The 18,612-nt window shown below is 41.1% G+C and overlaps 3 protein-coding genes across 3 annotated transcripts; 2 read left to right on the forward strand and 1 right to left on the reverse strand.

Annotated features, from left to right (window-relative positions):
- LOC8057252 (vacuolar protein sorting-associated protein 2 homolog 2) lies at positions 754-4,111 on the forward strand. The gene is made up of 11 exons (XM_002464142.2): positions 754-1,012; positions 1,426-1,470; positions 2,026-2,060; positions 2,354-2,404; positions 2,485-2,589; positions 2,680-2,751; positions 2,884-2,955; positions 3,380-3,460; positions 3,557-3,592; positions 3,682-3,746; positions 3,856-4,111. The coding sequence occupies exons 1-11, from the start codon at positions 979-981 to the stop codon at positions 3,953-3,955; spliced, it is 696 nt and encodes a 231-aa protein (XP_002464187.1). The 5' UTR covers positions 754-978; the 3' UTR covers positions 3,956-4,111.
- LOC8062225 (DNA repair protein recA homolog 1, chloroplastic) lies at positions 4,565-11,008 on the reverse strand. The gene is made up of 13 exons (XM_002466721.2): positions 10,689-11,008; positions 9,228-9,319; positions 9,053-9,128; positions 8,816-8,878; positions 8,592-8,721; positions 6,939-7,024; positions 6,730-6,855; positions 6,535-6,639; positions 6,397-6,453; positions 6,244-6,306; positions 6,105-6,181; positions 5,328-5,400; positions 4,565-4,930 (listed from the first exon to the last, which is right to left on the reverse strand). The coding sequence occupies exons 1-13, from the start codon at positions 10,884-10,886 to the stop codon at positions 4,829-4,831; spliced, it is 1,248 nt and encodes a 415-aa protein (XP_002466766.1). The 5' UTR covers positions 10,887-11,008; the 3' UTR covers positions 4,565-4,828.
- Positions 13,905-18,008, forward strand: LOC8057253 (protein LOL3). Its single transcript, XM_002464143.2, has 7 exons — positions 13,905-14,282; positions 14,578-14,691; positions 16,028-16,141; positions 16,746-16,855; positions 16,943-17,020; positions 17,109-17,180; positions 17,270-18,008. The coding sequence occupies exons 2-7, from the start codon at positions 14,580-14,582 to the stop codon at positions 17,309-17,311; spliced, it is 528 nt and encodes a 175-aa protein (XP_002464188.1). The 5' UTR covers positions 13,905-14,282; positions 14,578-14,579; the 3' UTR covers positions 17,312-18,008.

The raw sequence follows: 18,612 nt of genomic DNA on the forward strand, positions 1-18,612 counted from the left end.
CTCCGTCACATCAAATCTTGCGGTAAATGCAGATGAAAAATAAAAACTAATTATACAGTTTGTCTGTAATTTGCGAGACGAATCTTTTAAGCCTAGTTACTTTATGATTGAACAATGTTTATCAAATAAAAACGAAAGTGCTACATGTTGTTCTCAATTTATTTTTAACTAAACAAGGCCTTAATCAAGGAGCGGTTGAAGCATGCAACAAAGAACCCCCTTGAGGTTTTGTCCCCCTCATTCCTCATTAGTCAATTTTAAGGAAAGGATATGCATTTTGAAAACAGACATAAATAACTAAGAAATTTACTAATTCCTTGTCTGTATAGAAAATAAGGGAAAAAATGGTGGCATGACCAGCGAAGTACTGCCCTGCATACCAATACCAATGACCATAATAAAAACTAGAAAGGTAGGAAATCAACTTTATAAATAAATAAATAAATAAATAAACTATTCCAACAAAGATAAAAGAAAAACCGGGAGAAGTGGTGGGCGGTTCGACCAATCCCAAGGCGCTGCCGCATGTTGTCAAAAAAGAGAGAGAAAAAAAAAAGCGCTGCCGCACAGGTCTCTCTCTCCAGAAGACCCGTACGCATATAAAACCACTCCACTGACATTCCGGTCCCACACCTCCATGGACCCCACGCCCCATGCCTGAAGCGTGAACGGGTCCAGGTGCCGGTAGCGTCGCGCGTTGTTTTTCCGTCCGCAACGGCTACTAAAAGCCTGGAGTGACCTAAAAGCTGGGCTGGGTCGGCGACGGACTGACACTACCCGTTGGGCTCGGCTCGCGCGGCGCCGTCCTCCCCCACTCTCCCCTCACACACACGCACGAACACACAGCACGCGCCGCACCCCCGCGCTCTCCTCTCCTGCGACCAAATCTGCGCGGCGCGGGAGTGAGCACACTGAGGGCGGTCTCCTCCTCCTCCTCCCCGTTCGCGAGCGGTTCGTGTCCCGAGCGATCCGGCAGCCATGAACATCTTCAAGAAGAAGGTCGACCCCAAAGGTGCGGTTACTCACTCTTGGATTTCCTTTGTCGCCGGCGCTCGCGGGCCTTCAGGGATCCGCGAGAAATTAGGGGAAATTTCGCCGCCGTTCTATTTGGCGCTCTCTGCTGCTTGGCTTCGGTTATTCGGGGGGTGGAAATGCCGTTTCCGCCGTCCGGACTCCGGAGGCGAGGTTCTCCGTGGATTTCTGCCTCCGCAGGACACGGGTGGACGGAGGCGGCCTGGTTGGGGTTAGGGTTTTAGGGTAACTTGTGCATTTTATTTTTTGTGGGAGGAGTGGAGGAGTCAAGCGTTCCGTTACGCGCTGCGGGTTCTCCGCAAACTCGTTGGGGGGAAAAAATTGCGGATCACAAGCTTCGGGTGCTGAACCCACTGCTATGCTTATGAATTGCTGTTTGTTTGCCACTTGCAGAGGCTCTCAGGACCAGCAAACGTGAGATGGCGGTCGCCACGCGGGGTGAGCAACTGAGCACTGCTGAATGCTGATCAATTGTTTGCCACTGCTGATGATTTACTGTTAGTGTTGGCTGCATATTAGTTTGCATTGCTACCCAGGCATCGTGGAAAATTTCAGGGATTGCTGACACATTTGCTAGTCGAGCTATGTTATATTGAATCAGACTAGCACATGTTCATGAATCTGGGATATAGGTGGAAGCTTTTTTGTAACTTCTATTGTTACAGATTTGGCATACCAAATTACAGTAGCTCTTCAATTTAAAGAATGGCGCTTAGGTAGCAGCCCTTTTAGCCTTTATTTCATATTGCTCTCTGTTGATGCTAAAAAGTTCAGCAATTGCTACCACACTTGCTACTGGATCTTTGTTATATTGATGAATCAGATCAGCAAAATATCATAAATTTGGTAAATCAGTGGGCATTTGATAGTTTCTCTTGTTATAAAGTTCAGAAATTAGATTGCAGCAGCAACCCTTCAGTTTCAAATTAGGTTACATGATTCACATCCGTGTGCTAATTTTCTGACACAAACTCCGTATTTTACATATTTTAGGAGTTGAGCGAGAGATTGGTTCCCTGCAAATGGAGGTATGCAGTATACTGTTTGAAACATTTTAATATAATAACTACAATTTGAGTGGAGGCATGAAGTGGTCGTGTTAAATCTACCATTTTCTGTTATCTCAAGATGCAGTTTTTACTACAGTATCCTGTGTTCTTTGAATGAGTCTTGCTGATATCTATGGTCTGACATAATACAATGGTTACCAAGCCTTAGCCACAATCTAGAAGCAGAAGCCACAGCGTGTCATGGCATGCAAACTATCTATGTGCAAATTATAATGTCTACTGTTCGTGATTTCATGGTTGTAATTATGCAGGAGAAAAAGCTGGTCGCAGAGATAAAGAAGACTGCCAAGACTGGAAATGAGGTGAGTCTGTTAGAAAGTTGAGGGAGATCCCAATTCTCTTCATCCTATGTACTGATGACAGATGATCTGGTTTTCTCAAGGCCGCAACCAAAATATTAGCTCGGCAACTTGTCAGGCTGCGGCAACAAATCCTCAATTTGCAAGGCACACGGGCACAGATTCGTGGAGTAGCTACTCACACACAGGCATGGCTACCTTCCTTTCTTTTTTTTTGGATTTCTGTTCTGATTGCGGACAAGACTAACTTGTGATTAACACATCCATTCGTTATTTAGGCAATGTATGCCGGCACTTCAATCTCTGCTGGAATGAAAGGTGCAAGCAAAGCTATGGCAGCAATGAATAAGGTAAGATGGAAGACAGCCATGTTAGTTGTTATTCAGTATCAACTATCAACACATCCTCTTAAGAAACTTTTGCTTGTGAACTCTTTTTGGACTATCATCTAAGTGACTTCTATATTTCACTGCACATTTCAGCAAATGGAACCGGTGAAGCAGATAAAGGTTATGAAAGAATTCCAGAAACAATCAACACAATTGGACATGACGGTAATAACATTGACACTGTGCTGGCTTGTTTATTTTACTTCAAAGTTCAAAGCTGTAACTTGTCATATAATTCATGCATGGCCCACTGACATGAATCAATTAGAGCATTGTAAAAGCATTAGAAGACATATCAAAGTCGAACAGGTTTCAACATGAGTCCTGATTGATATGTCTCACACATTTCAGTTTTTGATTGAAGCTTGTATCCCTGACATAGAACAGTTACCATTCACAAGCTCGCAGAACCTCTTAGCATCCTAAAAATATTTGCAGCTTGCTAGTGTGCTAAACTATAAAATGCGATAGCAAGTTGTTAAACTTTTCTGAGGGATCAGAGTTCAATATCAGTCTAGGACTGTTATATCAAAAGAATGTTGTTGTAGGCTTATAGCTGTCTCACATTGAAATGGCCGTTACCATGCAGCTCGAGATGATGTCCGATGCCATTGATGAAACACTTGACAAAGATGAGGCGGAGGAGGAAACAGAAGAGCTTACAAACCAGGTAACCTAAAGTTCTCAGAATACCACCTTGCAAAGAATTCTGCTTTGATTTCCACCATATCACGAAAAATTCATCCATGGTATGTCGGGTATGCAGGTCCTTGACGAGATTGGCGTGGATGTGGCTTCTCAGGTATGCTTTCAACAGATGGCAGTTGTCTGTTGTTCAGATATTGAGCGAGCCTTAATTTTGACTTACCGTTTGCTTTCGGCAAAATGTAGCTTTCTTCGGCTCCTAAAGGGCGCATCGGAGCAACTAACAAGAAAGTCGATAACAGTCACGCACGGTATGCAAATGATTTTTCAACTGACAACACTATGCCATTTGAATTTAGGTCTGCCCACTGTCTCTGCATGTTGCCTTTGTTGTTTCTGAGCAAATTGTGGTTTCTGCAGTAATCCTGCAGCTCCTGCGAGGAACGTGGCGGCACCACCCGAATCCTCTGCTGAAGTCGACGATCTGGAGAGGCGATTGGCATCTCTGCGCCGTATCTGAGTCTGAGCCGCTGAAGAAAGAACTTGTTTGTAATACTACTAGTAGTTATTCATCTATCTATATGTGTAAAGTTGTTTATATGTGTAAGGAAACAGCGAATTGCAAATGATACGGTTTAATAACCTACCTAATGCTTTATTTATTTTGATTTGAAAAGTAACTGCACAGTCAACCTAATCGCAAAAACCAGGGCGGAATCATACGAAGGTTCGCAATTGCGTCACAGACCTTCATATAGCTGGCCGAGCCCACCCGGGCTGGGCCTCAACCCATTTACGCACAGGCGCACAGCAGCAGCACACCCAACACAGTTTGACGACCTGCAAGGTTCAGTCATCTGCTGGTAACTTTGCTAAAAAAAAACTGCCGGTAGGTAGCGGCCTTTTACAGAACTCCACTCGTTTAGATTTGGGATTAGCATGGAGCAGGTGCCTGGCATGCTCATCGACGGCAATTCCAAAAAATAAAAAATAAAAAACCGTTGGTAAGGCAAGCATTTGCACCTGATCCTTCGTTGGAGAGGAATTTACAGCTCATTGTAATATTACAAATCTGCCCTCCACAGATCTCATAGTACCATTATCAAGTCAGGTTGAACACATGCAGATGTGCAGATAAAGATTAGCTTCATTTAACTGGAAATATCAGTTCCTTGGTTATTACACTAAATACCCACACAAATTAAATCATTCTCAGTGAGTCAGTGGTGGCACGCGTACAACACATCAGTCAAACTCCCCTCCAAAAGCGCCCACACGCCTGCATATTGGTTGATTACCTCTGATAGATCTTCTGTTATCTCTAAGACAAGCCCAGAATTATGGTGCTTGACGGCTTCACAAGTGTTCATCTTTGGAACCTCGTCGTGTGCCATTATTGCTCATCGTACACTTGTTCATCTTCAGTTGATGATGTCTGCCCGAAAGCTAGTAGGCTCATATGTCTGGATCCTTCTGGTATCATAGCACGAACCACCTGCACAATCATCAAGCATGTCTGAGGAATAGGATATGAACAAAGACACTAGTGCCCACAAGTATAGAAAGAAAACTAACAGTTCATCAGATGATTGATATCTATAAATAATTTTTCCTATATGTAACATATTGATATTAAGGAAACAATAAAAGTGAGCATGGCTCTAGTGTTGAATCCAAGAAGTCCTGATAAAAATCGACATTATAACATATTTTTATGACAAGCCTGTAAAAGACAAATATATGCTTGAAAGAGATTGTATGATCAGATCACATAAAGAACATATACATGTAAGCCTCTAGTTTGAAGCTTTAAAGCAGCGAAAAATGGATTTGATTGAATCTTGTCAACTGTAGCAGGCTCATGCAGAAAGCCCAGGCAAAATCCAGCAAACCTTTTCTATCTCATCGCAGATGGTTGGGCTCTCTCGGAGATACTGCAGTGCCTTTTCTCTGCCTTGGCCCAATCTGAGCAATTGTTCAAGCAAAAAAAAAAAAGCGCACATATCAAAGCTACATCAATACATGGAGAAAATCTTTTGACCAAAACATGAAGATAATTCTACTGTAACACTGATCTCCTACCAACCTAAGTACCTAAGCAATGAGGCAAAAGGTAAAGTAGAATGATACTGGCAAGGACAAAGTAACTCCCTAGTTTGAATCGAAGTAATATCTGTTGTTTAAACAATGGTATCAATTTCTGAATATTTGGATTTAATTCTGATACAGTATGATCAGAACGTCTATTAATGATAACTAGAAGTTCTTTATCTAATTATCAGGACAGATTGATAACAGAAGGTCACTACTTTTGTCCAGCAAAGGAGGGGAAAAAACTCACATCTGCATTTAATTTTTAAAATAGTTTTAGATCCTTTACTTGGAAAACTAAATATCAAGAAGGCTCAGATCTTGAGTTATCTTATTATTATATATTGTAAGCACAAAAAAAGAGTATTAAAAGAAAAGGAATTGAGGCCTTTCCATGGGTCTCATATAATTAGCCCAAATAGGTTAAAAAACATATGAAAATGGAACAAAGAAAGATTTGTCAAAGTAATATTGCTTTCAAAACCAAATGACATGTAAAGATAGCTCCCATAAGAAATATATTTTTTAAAGCTCAATTATTCACTGAAGATTAAACTCTTCTAAAGCTCCCGGCATACCTTATATCTTTGTAACTATACCATGAACCCTTCTTTGCAACTACATCCATCAGCTCAGCACAATCAAGAACGCACCCCTGCCCAATATTTTGTTTAGTGTATGATACAATGACAAAAGGCTAAAAAATTATAAACTTACCAACTTACTAACACCCTCCCCAAAAATGATTTCAAATTCAGCTTGCTTGTAGGGCCTAGATACCTTGTAAAGAAGGGGAAAAAGGATATCATGCCTACTGTACAAGTGTCAATCATAAGTACAGAGCAAGAACTACACAAAATTTGGACATACTTTACTCTTCTGCACTCTGACCCGAACCTTCACACCAACATCTTCATCTCCCTTGGGCTTAGTAAAAGAAAAACAACCATAAACAATCATTCCCACCTCAACTTTCAGGATAGATGAAATTTACTTTATTGATCTCACAGATTTTATCTTCCCAATGGGCCGTATCTCAAGGCGGACAGATGCAAAGAATTTCAAGGCTATCCCTCCACTAGTGACTTCAGGATTTCCATAGAACACTCCAATCTGTTGAATACCAAATCCATCAAATGAATCAACAAAATGGAAATAAGCAATTAGCTGGGAGTCAATGTAACTGTTTCAGTATTATTACACCTTGTATCTTATTTGATTCAAGAACATAAGAGTACAGCCAGCCTTTGAGGCATTCCCTGACATCTTTCTCAATGCTTGACTCATCAAACGAGCTTGTAGACCCATCTGTTGCATCCCTATCTCACCCTGAAAAACAGATAAATTACATTGCCAATGCAGCATTTCATACAGAATTAGCGCAAAAGAAAAAAAATGGGAGAGGGGCATACTTCAATTTCTGCACGTGGAGTGAGTGCTGACACCGAATCGATACAGATAAGATCTATTGCTCCAGATCTGCACATACGGTCCGCAACTGATACACAGTAAGAATATGTTAGCATTTTTTTCATCTAAACAAAGATCTAAATATATAGTGATAGAGTGATCTTCAAGGTTAACAAATGAAGGAAGAAATTGTACTGACATACAAGCCCACAAACAAAATAAAACAACACAGCATGTACAGGCTTAACCCAGAATGCTGTCCACTTTGTGTCCAAGAGGAGGAATCAATCAACCATCTCCTGGTTGAATGTGTTTTCGCTAGGGAGTTTTGGTTTATTTTGCTGCGGCAGGTCGGTCTCCGGGCCTTGTCGCCACAACCTACTGAAAACTCCTTCCTTGATTGGTGGGAGACAGCTAGTAATGCTACTTCTAATATGGTAAGGCAAGGGGTTAATTCCATAATCATTCTGGGGGGCCTGGATTCTTTGGAACCATCATAATAGCTGTGTTTTTTATGGAGCGGCTCCTAGTGTTGCTGGGAATTTAGTAGTGGCTGGGGAGGAGCGCCGGTTGTGGACCACGGCAGGAGCTCGAGGCCTTTCCCTCTTGTCAGCCCATCTCCCAGGAGATTAGTGCTTTGGGTCTGTGTGGGTCGTTTTGCAGCCAGCTTAGGTGCGTCTGTGTTTTGGCTGCTGTAGTTTGTGTTGTGTGAGTGAGTTGTGTTTGGGTGTCTTGTAAGTGTTGGGTTCTTATACCGTCTTTCTTCTTAATACAATGAGATGCAGATCAACTGCGTTTTTCGAGGAAAAAAATACTTATACTTCTCAAAATCCAGTATGTGCTATCATTTTATTTGAGAAGAAATACCAATTGCTGGCAAAATTTCAACACTACAAGTAGGGTTGTAAATGAGTACAAAATGGTAAATTATATGTGAAAATACAAAAGCATGTCCAGATCACTGGACAGCCTAGAAAATAAATATTAATATGTATTCATATCAGATGATAATCACTAAATTTGCAGTTTCTAAATCTCCACCCTCCATCCCAAAAAGAGTTCAATTCTAGCTTTTCCCTAAGTCAATCAATCTCAAGTTTGACTAAATCTATACAAAAAATACTAATATGTCCGGTACCGAATAAGTATCATTAGATTAATCATGGAATATATTTTCATAGTAAACCTATTTGGAAAATAAATGTTCATACTATTTTCTATAAACTTAGTCAAACTTAAGAAAATCTGACTTAGTCCAAACCAAGAATTGCACTATTTTTTAGGGCGGAGGCTGCAACTAATACCATCTCAAAATGACAAAGTAAACCTTCATGGGCCATGGCAGACATCTGCCAAAAGAAAGTTTATACAAACCTCAACTGAATGAGGCTTATTTAGGGAAGAAAAATTATTGCACTATCAAGCCATCTCTGCAGGACTCTCATATGTTAAATTTAGATATAGGATCCTAGAGGATGAATATCAAACTTGAGTGGAACAATATATGAATTGAGACAAAAACTAAAAAGGATGAATATGACTCTATGAGTCCTTTACTAGATAAAATCTGTAGAGTAAATGAGTAATACTAAAGTAGAGGGAGGATCAATATTATGCAAAGAAGCATTAAGCCCTGTATGTGTGAAATGGATTACTTTCTAGTGCCATCTCTCCATTGTCAGGCTGGCAGACAATCAGATTTTCAATATCTACCCCAAGAGCTTTTGAATAAGCTGGATCAAAAGCATGCTCTGCATCGACAAGCATGGCATTTCCTCCGAGCTTCTGCATATTGGATATTGAACAACTTTTATTGCCATAATTGTTTAATGCTAGATCATAAAAAGTAGTCATTACTAATAATAATAATATCACAAACCTGTACTTCAGCTATTGCATGCAAAGCCAGGGTAGTCTTTCCACTGCTCTCTGGACCATATACCTGCAAGGTTTTACAAATGAAATAATTTAAAGATAGGAGATCAAAATCCAAAATACAGGTAAGACCACTAAAGTGTTTTGTACAAATCATGGTTTGACCTGAATGTGCTTAGATCAAAGAATGAATGAACTACACTAGCTGTATTATTGCAGAAAGCATAAAATAAGAAATTACCTCCACTACTCTTCCTTTTGGAAGGCCACCGCCCAGAGCAAAATCTAGTGTTAGACAACCACTTGGGAATGTCTCACTGGGTTGGAGACAGTAATAATCAGAATAATAGAAATACAGAACAAATGTGAATACTAATGAACTTTTCAGTGAAGAAATCAAGAAACTACAAACATACACAAAAGCACCACCAGCACTGCCTAATCTTGTAACACTTCCTTTTCCAAAAGAGCTGTTTATGTCATTCATAGCTGCATCAAGAGCTTTTTGCTGCAGATGAAATTGTGAATAAATATCTCTTAATGACAAACCAAAGCAACAAGCCAATAATGTAATACATCACTATTCAAAAGGTACAATACTATTTCACAAAGATATGTCATCCATTAAAAGAAGGTGAAGAAGTGTGAGATACCCAAATGCCTTTCCAATTCAAGATAGCTGTGCTCAAGAAAAGCAGGAATAAACATCCAAACGAAACACCAATGCAAGTATATCTGACAGCAGTATTGTCAACTTTTCAACCTAAGTGGATCGAAGTAAAGAGTTGTCTTATTGAGGATAAAGACTACTAGTGTTCCTGATCAGATCAAAACCTATGGGTTGCAGCATCTCACTTGATTCACATTATGTCATCACAGTTCCAGTATGTCTGTGACTAGCAATAGTACAGCAACTGATTTTGTGCATTTTGAGTACATAGCAGCAAAACAGACTCGAGTAAAAAATTGGGGATCACGATGTTGATATGGATTTAATTTAGCTTCTCCTACTCCAATGTGGGACTCATCTCATAATGAAAATCCAAACCCTCCCTCCTTTTTATCTCACCAAAAATGAGGCATAGCACACTGCTCTATCACCTCTCCTTCCTCTTACATGTCAGATAAGATCATAGATATATATTGTACTAATAGGCAAACATGCCATTTTGTTTCACCTGGACTGCTGCAGTTCACAGGAGTCCTTGCATTGACTTGAGGGATTAAATTCCTCTGTAGTAGTTTATTAGATGAATGGTGTGTAGTGCAACGGAATGCTTCTCCCAATCACACTGAAGACGTTCATACATTCTCCCAATCACACTGAAGACATTCATACATGTTTGTCTCTATTTGAAACTTTTGAAGTTCATATCTCATAATTATTTTTAGTTCAACTGGTCAATGGCATAACAACAGGACCAATTAATCCGATAGATTACTAGGATAGAAACCAAATACTTAACAGTAAGACAAGTCCGCCCCTGATGCATGCAGTAGGGGGTCAAGCTTGTTAAATTTCCCATGCGATTCATTTGATATACAAGCGCAGGCTATAAGCATAGCACAGTGATGCCTTCCGTTCCTATTGACAAGCGTAGCAACAGAAGTTCACCGCAGCTGGAGCGCCACTTCGCACACCGTGTGCTAGATGCAATGCAGTGACAACTCAAGGGATAAGAACACTAACAATACTCCACCGCAGCAAACACCGCGCCGCACTCTGAGTTCTGGACCTCATACGTCGGCGCGAAGACGACAAAGAGCGGTTCTCACGGACTGCGTCTCACTCGTTCGACGAAATGCCAGAGGACAAGAAGAAAGGGAGGACAAGCCGAAGAGGGGAGCAATAGAGAAGTAAGAGGATATATTCTTACGCGGTCGACGAGGCGAGGGTCGTCCTCTCCGGAGAGCGCCCCGTTCCCACCGCCGGCGACGAACTCGCAGCGCAGCCGCCGTGCGCGCGCCGTTAGGCCGCCTGCCGCGGCGCGGGGCGCGGCGCGTCTCCGGCGACTACGGGCTGGAAAAGAGGGAGCGAGATGGGTGGCGGTAACAGTGGAGACGGCCATTGGCATGCGTGGCTCCGCTCCAAGCTCGAAGGCGGCGGCGAGCGCCCGCGGGGAGAGTGGAAACTGGAAAGGGAGAAGAAGAGCCGAGCAAGATAATAGGGGTGGCCGAACACCTCGCCTCGAGATTCGTGAGACGGTCGGATTTCGGGATTCGGATGGGAGCATTGCGCGATCGTGATCCTTTGAATCCGTGACCGATTCCTCTTTGGTTTGAATACCTGAATAAATTTGGCCTTGTTTAATAAAAAAATTTACGAAATAGACCCGTAGCACTTTTGTTTATACTTCTTCAGGTCCATTTTATCTGACGTACACGCATATCAAGATTCAAACCTGATAAAATAGACCGGATGGAGTATTTGACAAATATTGTCCAATTATAGATTAACTAGGCTTAAAAGATTTATATCACAAATTACAGACAAACTATGCAATTAGTTATTATTTTTATCTATATTTAATATTTTATGCATACGCCGTAAGGTTTGATGTGATAAGGAATCTGAATTTTTTTTGCAAAATTTTTTAGTAAACAAGACCTTTGTATAAATCCCCAGGACGAGACACGAGTTGAACGCCCAACATGTTTAGAACTGTCCATGTGTTCTAAATTATATATAGCTCACTTTCGTTTCGTTTTAAATTAAATTTAACTAACTTTAACCATACTTTAAGAATATTTTGATACCTACTAGTTCAAAGTCATATGAAGAATCTAATGAAATAAATTTGGTCGGTTTGAATATGAGAATCAGTTCCCATTCTCTAAAGAATCGCTAGAAACTCTGCCAATCAGTCAAAGGCAATATGATTCTTATTTTGTATATGCTCTAGAGATCAAAATCACCTCTAGGGTAGTTTCTCCTTATTCCGATTCTGATTCTTCCTTTCATACCTCCTCTCTAATTTAGAAAAATTTGTAGTGGCCCTGTTCAAAGAGAGACCAATTAAACTGCTTTATTGAACATTGTTCTTCGCCCACAAAAGAATTACCATTTTTTGTAAAACTTATATATATATATTTATGATTTTTTATACAAAACAATTACTTTCACCACCCTCTACAGATCAGATGCCGGCCAAGATTTTTTTTCTCTACCAGATTCATGGCATTATTTCTACGACAACATATTCGCATGCTGACTTTGCTGACCGGACGCAGAACAATGGCATTTCGTGGCGGCAAAGAGGCAAGGCCAAAGGTATATTCGGATCAAATTAATTTGGAATCCTGGCCGCGTTTACTACACCGCTTGGTCGTTTTGGACGTTTTTCTTGACGTGTTATTTCCTTCGGTTGATAATTGATAGTATACTCCGTATATTATAACAAAAAAAAATCTGTCTTTTACTTGCTCCGTAAGGCTATGACTACTAAAACCATTCCGTATTAGTATGTACTCCCTCCGTTCCAAATTATAAGTCATTCCAAGAATCTTGGAGAGTCAAAGCATTTTCAAGTTTGACTAAAAATATAGAGAGAAATATAAAGATTTATGTCATGAAATAGGTACACTATGAAAATATAACTAACAAAGAATCTAATGATACTTAGTTGGTACCAAAAATATTATTATTTTGCTATATAAATTTGGTCAAACTTGAAAAACTTTGACTCTCCAAGATTCTTGGAATGACTTATAATTTGGGACGGAGGGAGTATCATATATGTCAACGCTCGTGTGTCATGTGTGTCATCCAACGAGTAGTACGGATGGAGTGGATAATAACGCTACAACGCTAATAGGTCTTGACGTTTCTCCAACGTATTCTAGAACGTTAGAACCGTAGAAGGTAGAACCACACCACACGATCAGTGATTACGTTGAAGGTTTGTATGAAAGGTCCGTCCACTTATTATGTTATATATATAGTTTTGCACCTAATAAAAACTAGTGGTATGTTTCCTTTTACTTTCTGTTATGAAAACCTTATTATACTATCACTTAAAAGAACCTTATTCTGGGACGTTTGATTGCAGCGCTTGACTAATTTCTAGGCTCTTAACTAACCAAATAGGCTCTCAGTGTCGCTATTGCATTAAGCCACAAACTGAAAATAGCTCAGTTAGTTTCCTGTGTGCATCAAAGTGTGAACTGAAAGTAGCTCATAAAAGTAACATAGTCATAAGGGTGTGTTTGGTTAGGCTGTGAATTTTGGAAAAACTACTGTGAGCTTTGAGCTTTTGAAAAGCTGCTGTGGGATGTGGGTTTTGAGAAATCCAAAAGTCATTTGGTTGGTCACTTGTGGCTTTTGGAAAAAAACTGAACGGATCCCAAAAGTCAGTGAAAGCAGAGGGTGAGGTGCTTTTGGATTTGTACTACGAGAAAAAGCTGCTTTTGGGCAAAAGCACTTGTGGCTTTTGGGCCCTTTGGTTGGCTTTTGGCTTTTACAAAAGCAAAAGCAGGTTCAAAAGCCCAACCAAAGAGACCCTAAGTTTCTTGTGGTGGATTCTACTCATTTAGGTGCTTATACTTTTCTAGATTTAATTATTATTGTACAAATATTCTATATATAACAATGGTCCAACATTCAGGTGTGGTTTTCTAGTCTTGGATATCAAGTTCAAGCTACATGTACATGTGTCACGCAAAATTTGTGTCATTTTATCTCGTATACTCATTATGCCAAACTAGCATAACATCATTTTCCATATGCTCTGGTCGGTGGTCGCTCCATCACTGCTTTCTCCAAAACAATTTTATAGTTATCTTATTATTAAGTGAAGCATGACTAAATTATGAAAATAGTACGGATCAAATAATACCATTAGATGTTCTATACTCTTTGCTATAGATTTAATAAAATGAAACATAATAAAAAATTGAGTTAAGATAACTCTAGGACCTTTCTTTGGCCTGTGCCATCTGGAACGATCACATCTTTGAACCCACGGCATCGAAGGGTGGGTCTGGAAAACAAGCCCAAAATTCAAAGAGGCGCGTGGTTTATTGCTTTTGCTTTTTAAAACTCGTGGTTTATCCATATCGCTAAATCTAGCGACCCCCTCTGGTCTGCTCGGCTTGGGTACCCTGCACTGCACGCGCGGAGGAAAAGGCAACGAGAACGAAGAGGCGTCCCCGCGACCCCATCCAAGCCGCGTGCGCCTGCGCGTGACAAACTGGTAAATAAAAGCCGGTAACAAAATTTCCGTTGTGCTGCCTTCCCGACAAACGCAGAGCGCCATCGAATCGTCTCGTCTCGTCCCCTCCCTCCCCTCCTCTTCCTCGCCCAATCCCAGACAAATCCAATCCGAAATCATCTCCCCCCTCGCCTCGCCTCGCCGAGGAAGAGCAGAGAGAAGCGACGCCGCGTTCCTTCCTCCCGCGTCGAGCTCGATCTTCCCGGAGCCACCGCGGGAGGCGCAGACGTTGGGACAGCCTCGCGCGCGCGTCCCACGCCGGTGAGTCGCCTCGTCCTCCCCTCATCCTCTTCTCACGCTTGCCGGGGGTGCCAATCGATCTCGGATCCGTGCGAGGATAGCTGGCATGCGTGCTAATGGTAGGTACGCGTTGGGTGGTTGATCGAACGATCGCGCTGTCGTCCCCAATCGAATTCAGTGCTGGGGCCCCCGGGGGTCGTCGCTCGACTCGTCCGATGGTCGGGACGTCGGGTTGCGTTGTTGTTTACGATCTAGTTGCGATTGGGTGCTCATTCCGTGCGTGCTCTTTTTTTTTCCCCTCCTCCTTCGATTCCAGGTATGCAGAGCCAGATCGTGTGCCATGCTTGCCGGACCGTTCTACTCTACCCGCGAGGCGCGTCCAGCGTCTGCTGCGCCGTTTGCCAGGCCATCACCACCGTGCCGCCACCAGGTACGTACTGGATGCTTGGTTGGTTTCCCTTTCGACTGCTTGCTCCTCTGGAACTGGGACGCGGCAATAATCGCCGTTGATTCTCTCAACCTGTGCATAGCGAATTAGCTAGGGGTGCAAGAGAAACGAACATTTGAGCTTCACATTATGTACCCTACTAAGTACTCATAATAATAATGTTTTAATAGTGATAAATAATAAACTACAGAGTTTCGTGGTGTTTGGCTGGTATCGTGAGTCTGTTTACCAACACACATGAAAAATGGATTGGACAATAATTTACATGTCACAAGTAACTTTATCCTTCCTGCATACGTGCTGTTCAGTTTGGTTGGAAAAGTCAGCTGTTACTAAAGTTCAAGCTTGACCATACCTAGTTTTAATGTATGCATTCTCTTTGTTTATCGTCTGGGTATCATCTGGGACTCATGCTAGTCTAATAATCTGATTGTGGCTGCACTTGCACTTGGTTATCTCGTGCTGGGGCCCTCTGGATGGAAAACAGAGAAGTTGGAACTTTGCTAAAAAATAATGGACAAACCACTTTTTAAGTTTACACGTTCGGGCACTGACAATTCCTGTCTCCCTGCTCTGTATAATGTGCATTTGGTACTGAATACATTGTCCGTGCATCTAAGGTGATTGACTGATGCTGGTACACCACAGCGGGTATTTTTCTGTATATGTGTTCATCCAATTGCATGTATTGTGATCCTATTCCTAGCATCAAAGCACAAATAGGAACTTAAAACATGTGTTACCCATAGTGTTCCACTTGCTATCTCTTCTGCCTTCTTCTATAGTTTTCCCAATAGCATCCTAAAAATTTGGTGAGCCCATATGATCATCACAAAAGTAAGCATGTTAGCTCACCGGTCATGGCATTTTTTATTGCTTTCACCAGCTTGTTTCTATTGCTGCGTTAGAATGTGGTGTAATTAAAAAAAATTACATAGCTTCATGTCAGATGCTCTAAATTCATCAGTCATTTGTGTATATATATGACATTAGAAGCAACCCTTCACAGCTTTTGTACCAAGCTCTATATTTCTATCAAGCTACAGATTCTATATCCTTTTCTTCTGTCCCTTTTTGTTCGCAATTTGTTTATGTGCTCACCTCTATGTTCCAGTCATCTTCTACCACCATGCATTCTGTTCACAATTTGTTTTGAAATGAGGCAAATCTTACAATATGACTTAGTATGTCTTATCTTCTCTGTTTCCAATGGAGTTCTTCTGCTGCTTTGCATGAAAGGAAAAGATTTACAAAGGGCTTACAAATACCATTATGAGATTTATAGTTGGTTGATGTTCTTTTAACTTGGTTATTACAGGACTGGAGATGGCTCAGCTTATATGTGGTGGTTGTCGAACTTTGCTGATGTATACTCGCAGTGCAGACACCGTAAGGTGTTCATGTTGCAACACAGTCAATCTTGTTAGACCAGGTGTTATTGATTTCCCCCCTGCTCTTCCCTCTCTGAGCATTTTACATAACTACTTTCAGGCATTCATCCTCTCTTTACATAGAAGGGTTAACAATAAATTACTTTGTTTGACCATTGTCATTCACAATGAAACTGAGTAAATCTATGCATAACGCCATAGCTTTATGTAAATATATTATTGTAGTAAATTAAGTTATGATGATGATACCTTGACATAGTAATCAGGACATGTGGCACACTTGTTTCTTTCTGGTAACTTGTTTTAGCATGACCTATAAACCAGGCATAGTTTAATGCTCCATTTAGTTGGGCAAGAGGACATTGAACAACAGCAGTGTGCTTTTTCAACCTGTAATTGTGGGCTCTGTGTGTATCTTGTTCTGTTTTTCGGCAGCTTGCCCTTTTTAAGCGGCTGGGGATGTTTTGTAGCCTGCTGAGGTGTTTCTGCCATTGAGGCAAAACTGTGTTTTCTTTCTTCCCTTTAATGCAAGGCAGAGCTCCTGCCACTTTTCTTTCAAAAAAAACTTTAGTTGGATATGGAGCTTAGGTTGCATGTCCATTTGTGTGGGTATCCCTTATGATGAGCAATTTCTCTTTTGTGCAGTGAATAATATAGCTCATGTGAACTGCGGCCAGTGCCGGACAACTTTGATGTATCCGTATGGCGCACCTTCAGTAAAATGTGCCATATGCAATTATGTCACGACTACCGGAGTATGTCAAAGCCTCATTCTTTGCCTACTTGCCATGCAAATGCAATCAGTGTATGCAGAGTTCACTGAACTTTGTTCTGAATCTCAGGTAAATACTGTGGCACCCACTCCATCTGCGAGGCCAACATCAAATGAGTCTTCATATATTGGCTCATCTACTTCTGCTGTAAGTCCTTCCTTATCAATGAAATTCTGGTTTAACTAGTCATTCTTGAAACAGAGTGATTTATCACCTTTTTGTTTTCATCCTGCAGCCTAAATCTCAACCTCAGAATGTAACTGTTGTTGTTGAGAACCCTATGACAGTTGACGACAAGGGAAAACTTGTAAGCTCTTCTTGACCTACGGAGTTGCATATTTTGCATCGTTGACTGAACGATCGTTTGATTAACTTCGTTTTGTTGGCTTCACACAGGTCAGCAGCGTTGTAGTTGGAGTCACAGCTGGGAAAGTGTGACTTTCTTGACACTTCGTACATTATTATTGTTTGTTCTATATACAAAGTTGGAAATACCATGCAGCATCCAATGCTTGGTTGCTTGGATATCCTTGGAGATACACCATGAAGTATTTTTATTAGGACCTTGCTGATGAAACAATGGTCGGACACTGTGTATTGATTCTTTTGTGTGTATAATATGGGCTCTATTAGACTTCTGTAATCAGATAGTTGAGAGGAATTACAGCATAGTTTCATTATACGTGCGTTGTTACGCAATTTATTTGTTTGTTAGTTTGTGCTGTCTTGGTTGTTCATAGTGTGTTACTGTTATACTTGTGTACGGTACTCATTTTAAAAGGGAAAGCTGCAAAATGTTGGCAACGGTTGACTAGGATATGTGATGCGTCAGACAGCGATTGATGTGCGGTTACCTCAAGAAACCGAAGCTGCATTTGTCGAGTTCGTTCCCTGATTTGAGCGGGACGAGTTCTGGAGCTATCCTGGTTTGACTTGGCTTTCTGCTGTTCGGCACCTCAGATCTATATCTCAGTTTAGATCTCCGAAACTACTTTGGCACGGGTCTGGTTCTCAGAATTGAACCAGGAATGGGAGAGTATTTTCATTTCGGGGCTATTTCGATGTAGGGTTTGTGTGATTCACTTCCAGAATTTGTCATGTCATGGCGAAGATTTAACAAGTTATATTTGGGCTAGTATTTAGTTTGCTACCAAAACTTGCCAAACTCTTCCATTTGATTTGTTAAATCTATGGCAATTTTTATCTAACTTTTGGCTTGCCATATCTTTGGCACGACAAATTTTAGAATTCAACTAAGCAAGAACCGTAATGCTGAATTAGAAACAGGATTGCAGTACGATTGTACATAATTTTATTTTTTCTAACCGTGACGTATCGCGTGTTTAGGAGGAAATCAAGTCAAGTGAAGTAAAAAAAAAGCCGTATGGTAAAGGCTGGGTTACCAAGCAGAGATCACCTAAAGCATGCTAGGGTATTATTACCTCCGTTCCATTTTATAAATCATTTGCAGTCGGGCACCCGATCACCAGCCGTCGATCAACGACGTAGCCCAAGAGTGAAGGGCCGAGATCAACGACACATATACGTGACATCGTCAATGGGGCGCCAACAGTGCATGTCCTCCTTGACCACATTCACGTCTGGGATGGGAGGTGGTGAAAGAAATCGTATTACATAAAGACACACCGGACATGCTGCTATGACGCTGCATCGTTGTCTTTTTAGGGGAACAGGAGGAACCGAGAGGGCCAGTCCCTACTTGAAATGCATTAATAAAA

The sequence above is a fragment of the Sorghum bicolor genome, chromosome 1 (assembly GCF_000003195.3).
Source record: "Sorghum bicolor cultivar BTx623 chromosome 1, Sorghum_bicolor_NCBIv3, whole genome shotgun sequence".
Classification (NCBI taxonomy): Eukaryota; Viridiplantae; Streptophyta; class Magnoliopsida; order Poales; family Poaceae; genus Sorghum; species Sorghum bicolor.

Bases quoted from the DNA above. Each gene is read 5' to 3' on its own strand.
- LOC8057252 (XM_002464142.2), top strand. From the start codon at position 979: ATGAACATCTTCAAGAAGAAGGTCGACCCCAAAG. The intron at 2,752-2,883 runs GTAAGATGGAAG...TGCACATTTCAG, and splicing joins CTATGGCAGCAATGAATAAG to CAAATGGAACCGGTGAAGCA. The intron at 2,956-3,379 runs GTAATAACATTG...GTTACCATGCAG, and splicing joins CAACACAATTGGACATGACG to CTCGAGATGATGTCCGATGC.
- LOC8062225 (XM_002466721.2), bottom strand. From the start codon at position 10,886: ATGCCAATGGCCGTCTCCACTGTTACCGCCACCCATCTCGCTCCCTCT. The intron at 6,307-6,396 runs GTATGTCCAAAT...CTTCTTTACAAG, and splicing joins TCAGAGTGCAGAAGAGTAAA to GTATCTAGGCCCTACAAGCA. The intron at 6,182-6,243 runs GTAAGTTTATAA...AATATTGGGCAG, and splicing joins GGGAGGGTGTTAGTAAGTTG to GGGTGCGTTCTTGATTGTGC.
- LOC8057253 (XM_002464143.2), top strand. From the start codon at position 14,580: ATGCAGAGCCAGATCGTGTGCCATGCTTGCCGGACCGTTCTACTCTAC. The intron at 14,692-16,027 runs GTACGTACTGGA...TGGTTATTACAG, and splicing joins CACCACCGTGCCGCCACCAG to GACTGGAGATGGCTCAGCTT. The intron at 16,142-16,745 runs GTGTTATTGATT...TCTTTTGTGCAG, and splicing joins AGTCAATCTTGTTAGACCAG to TGAATAATATAGCTCATGTG.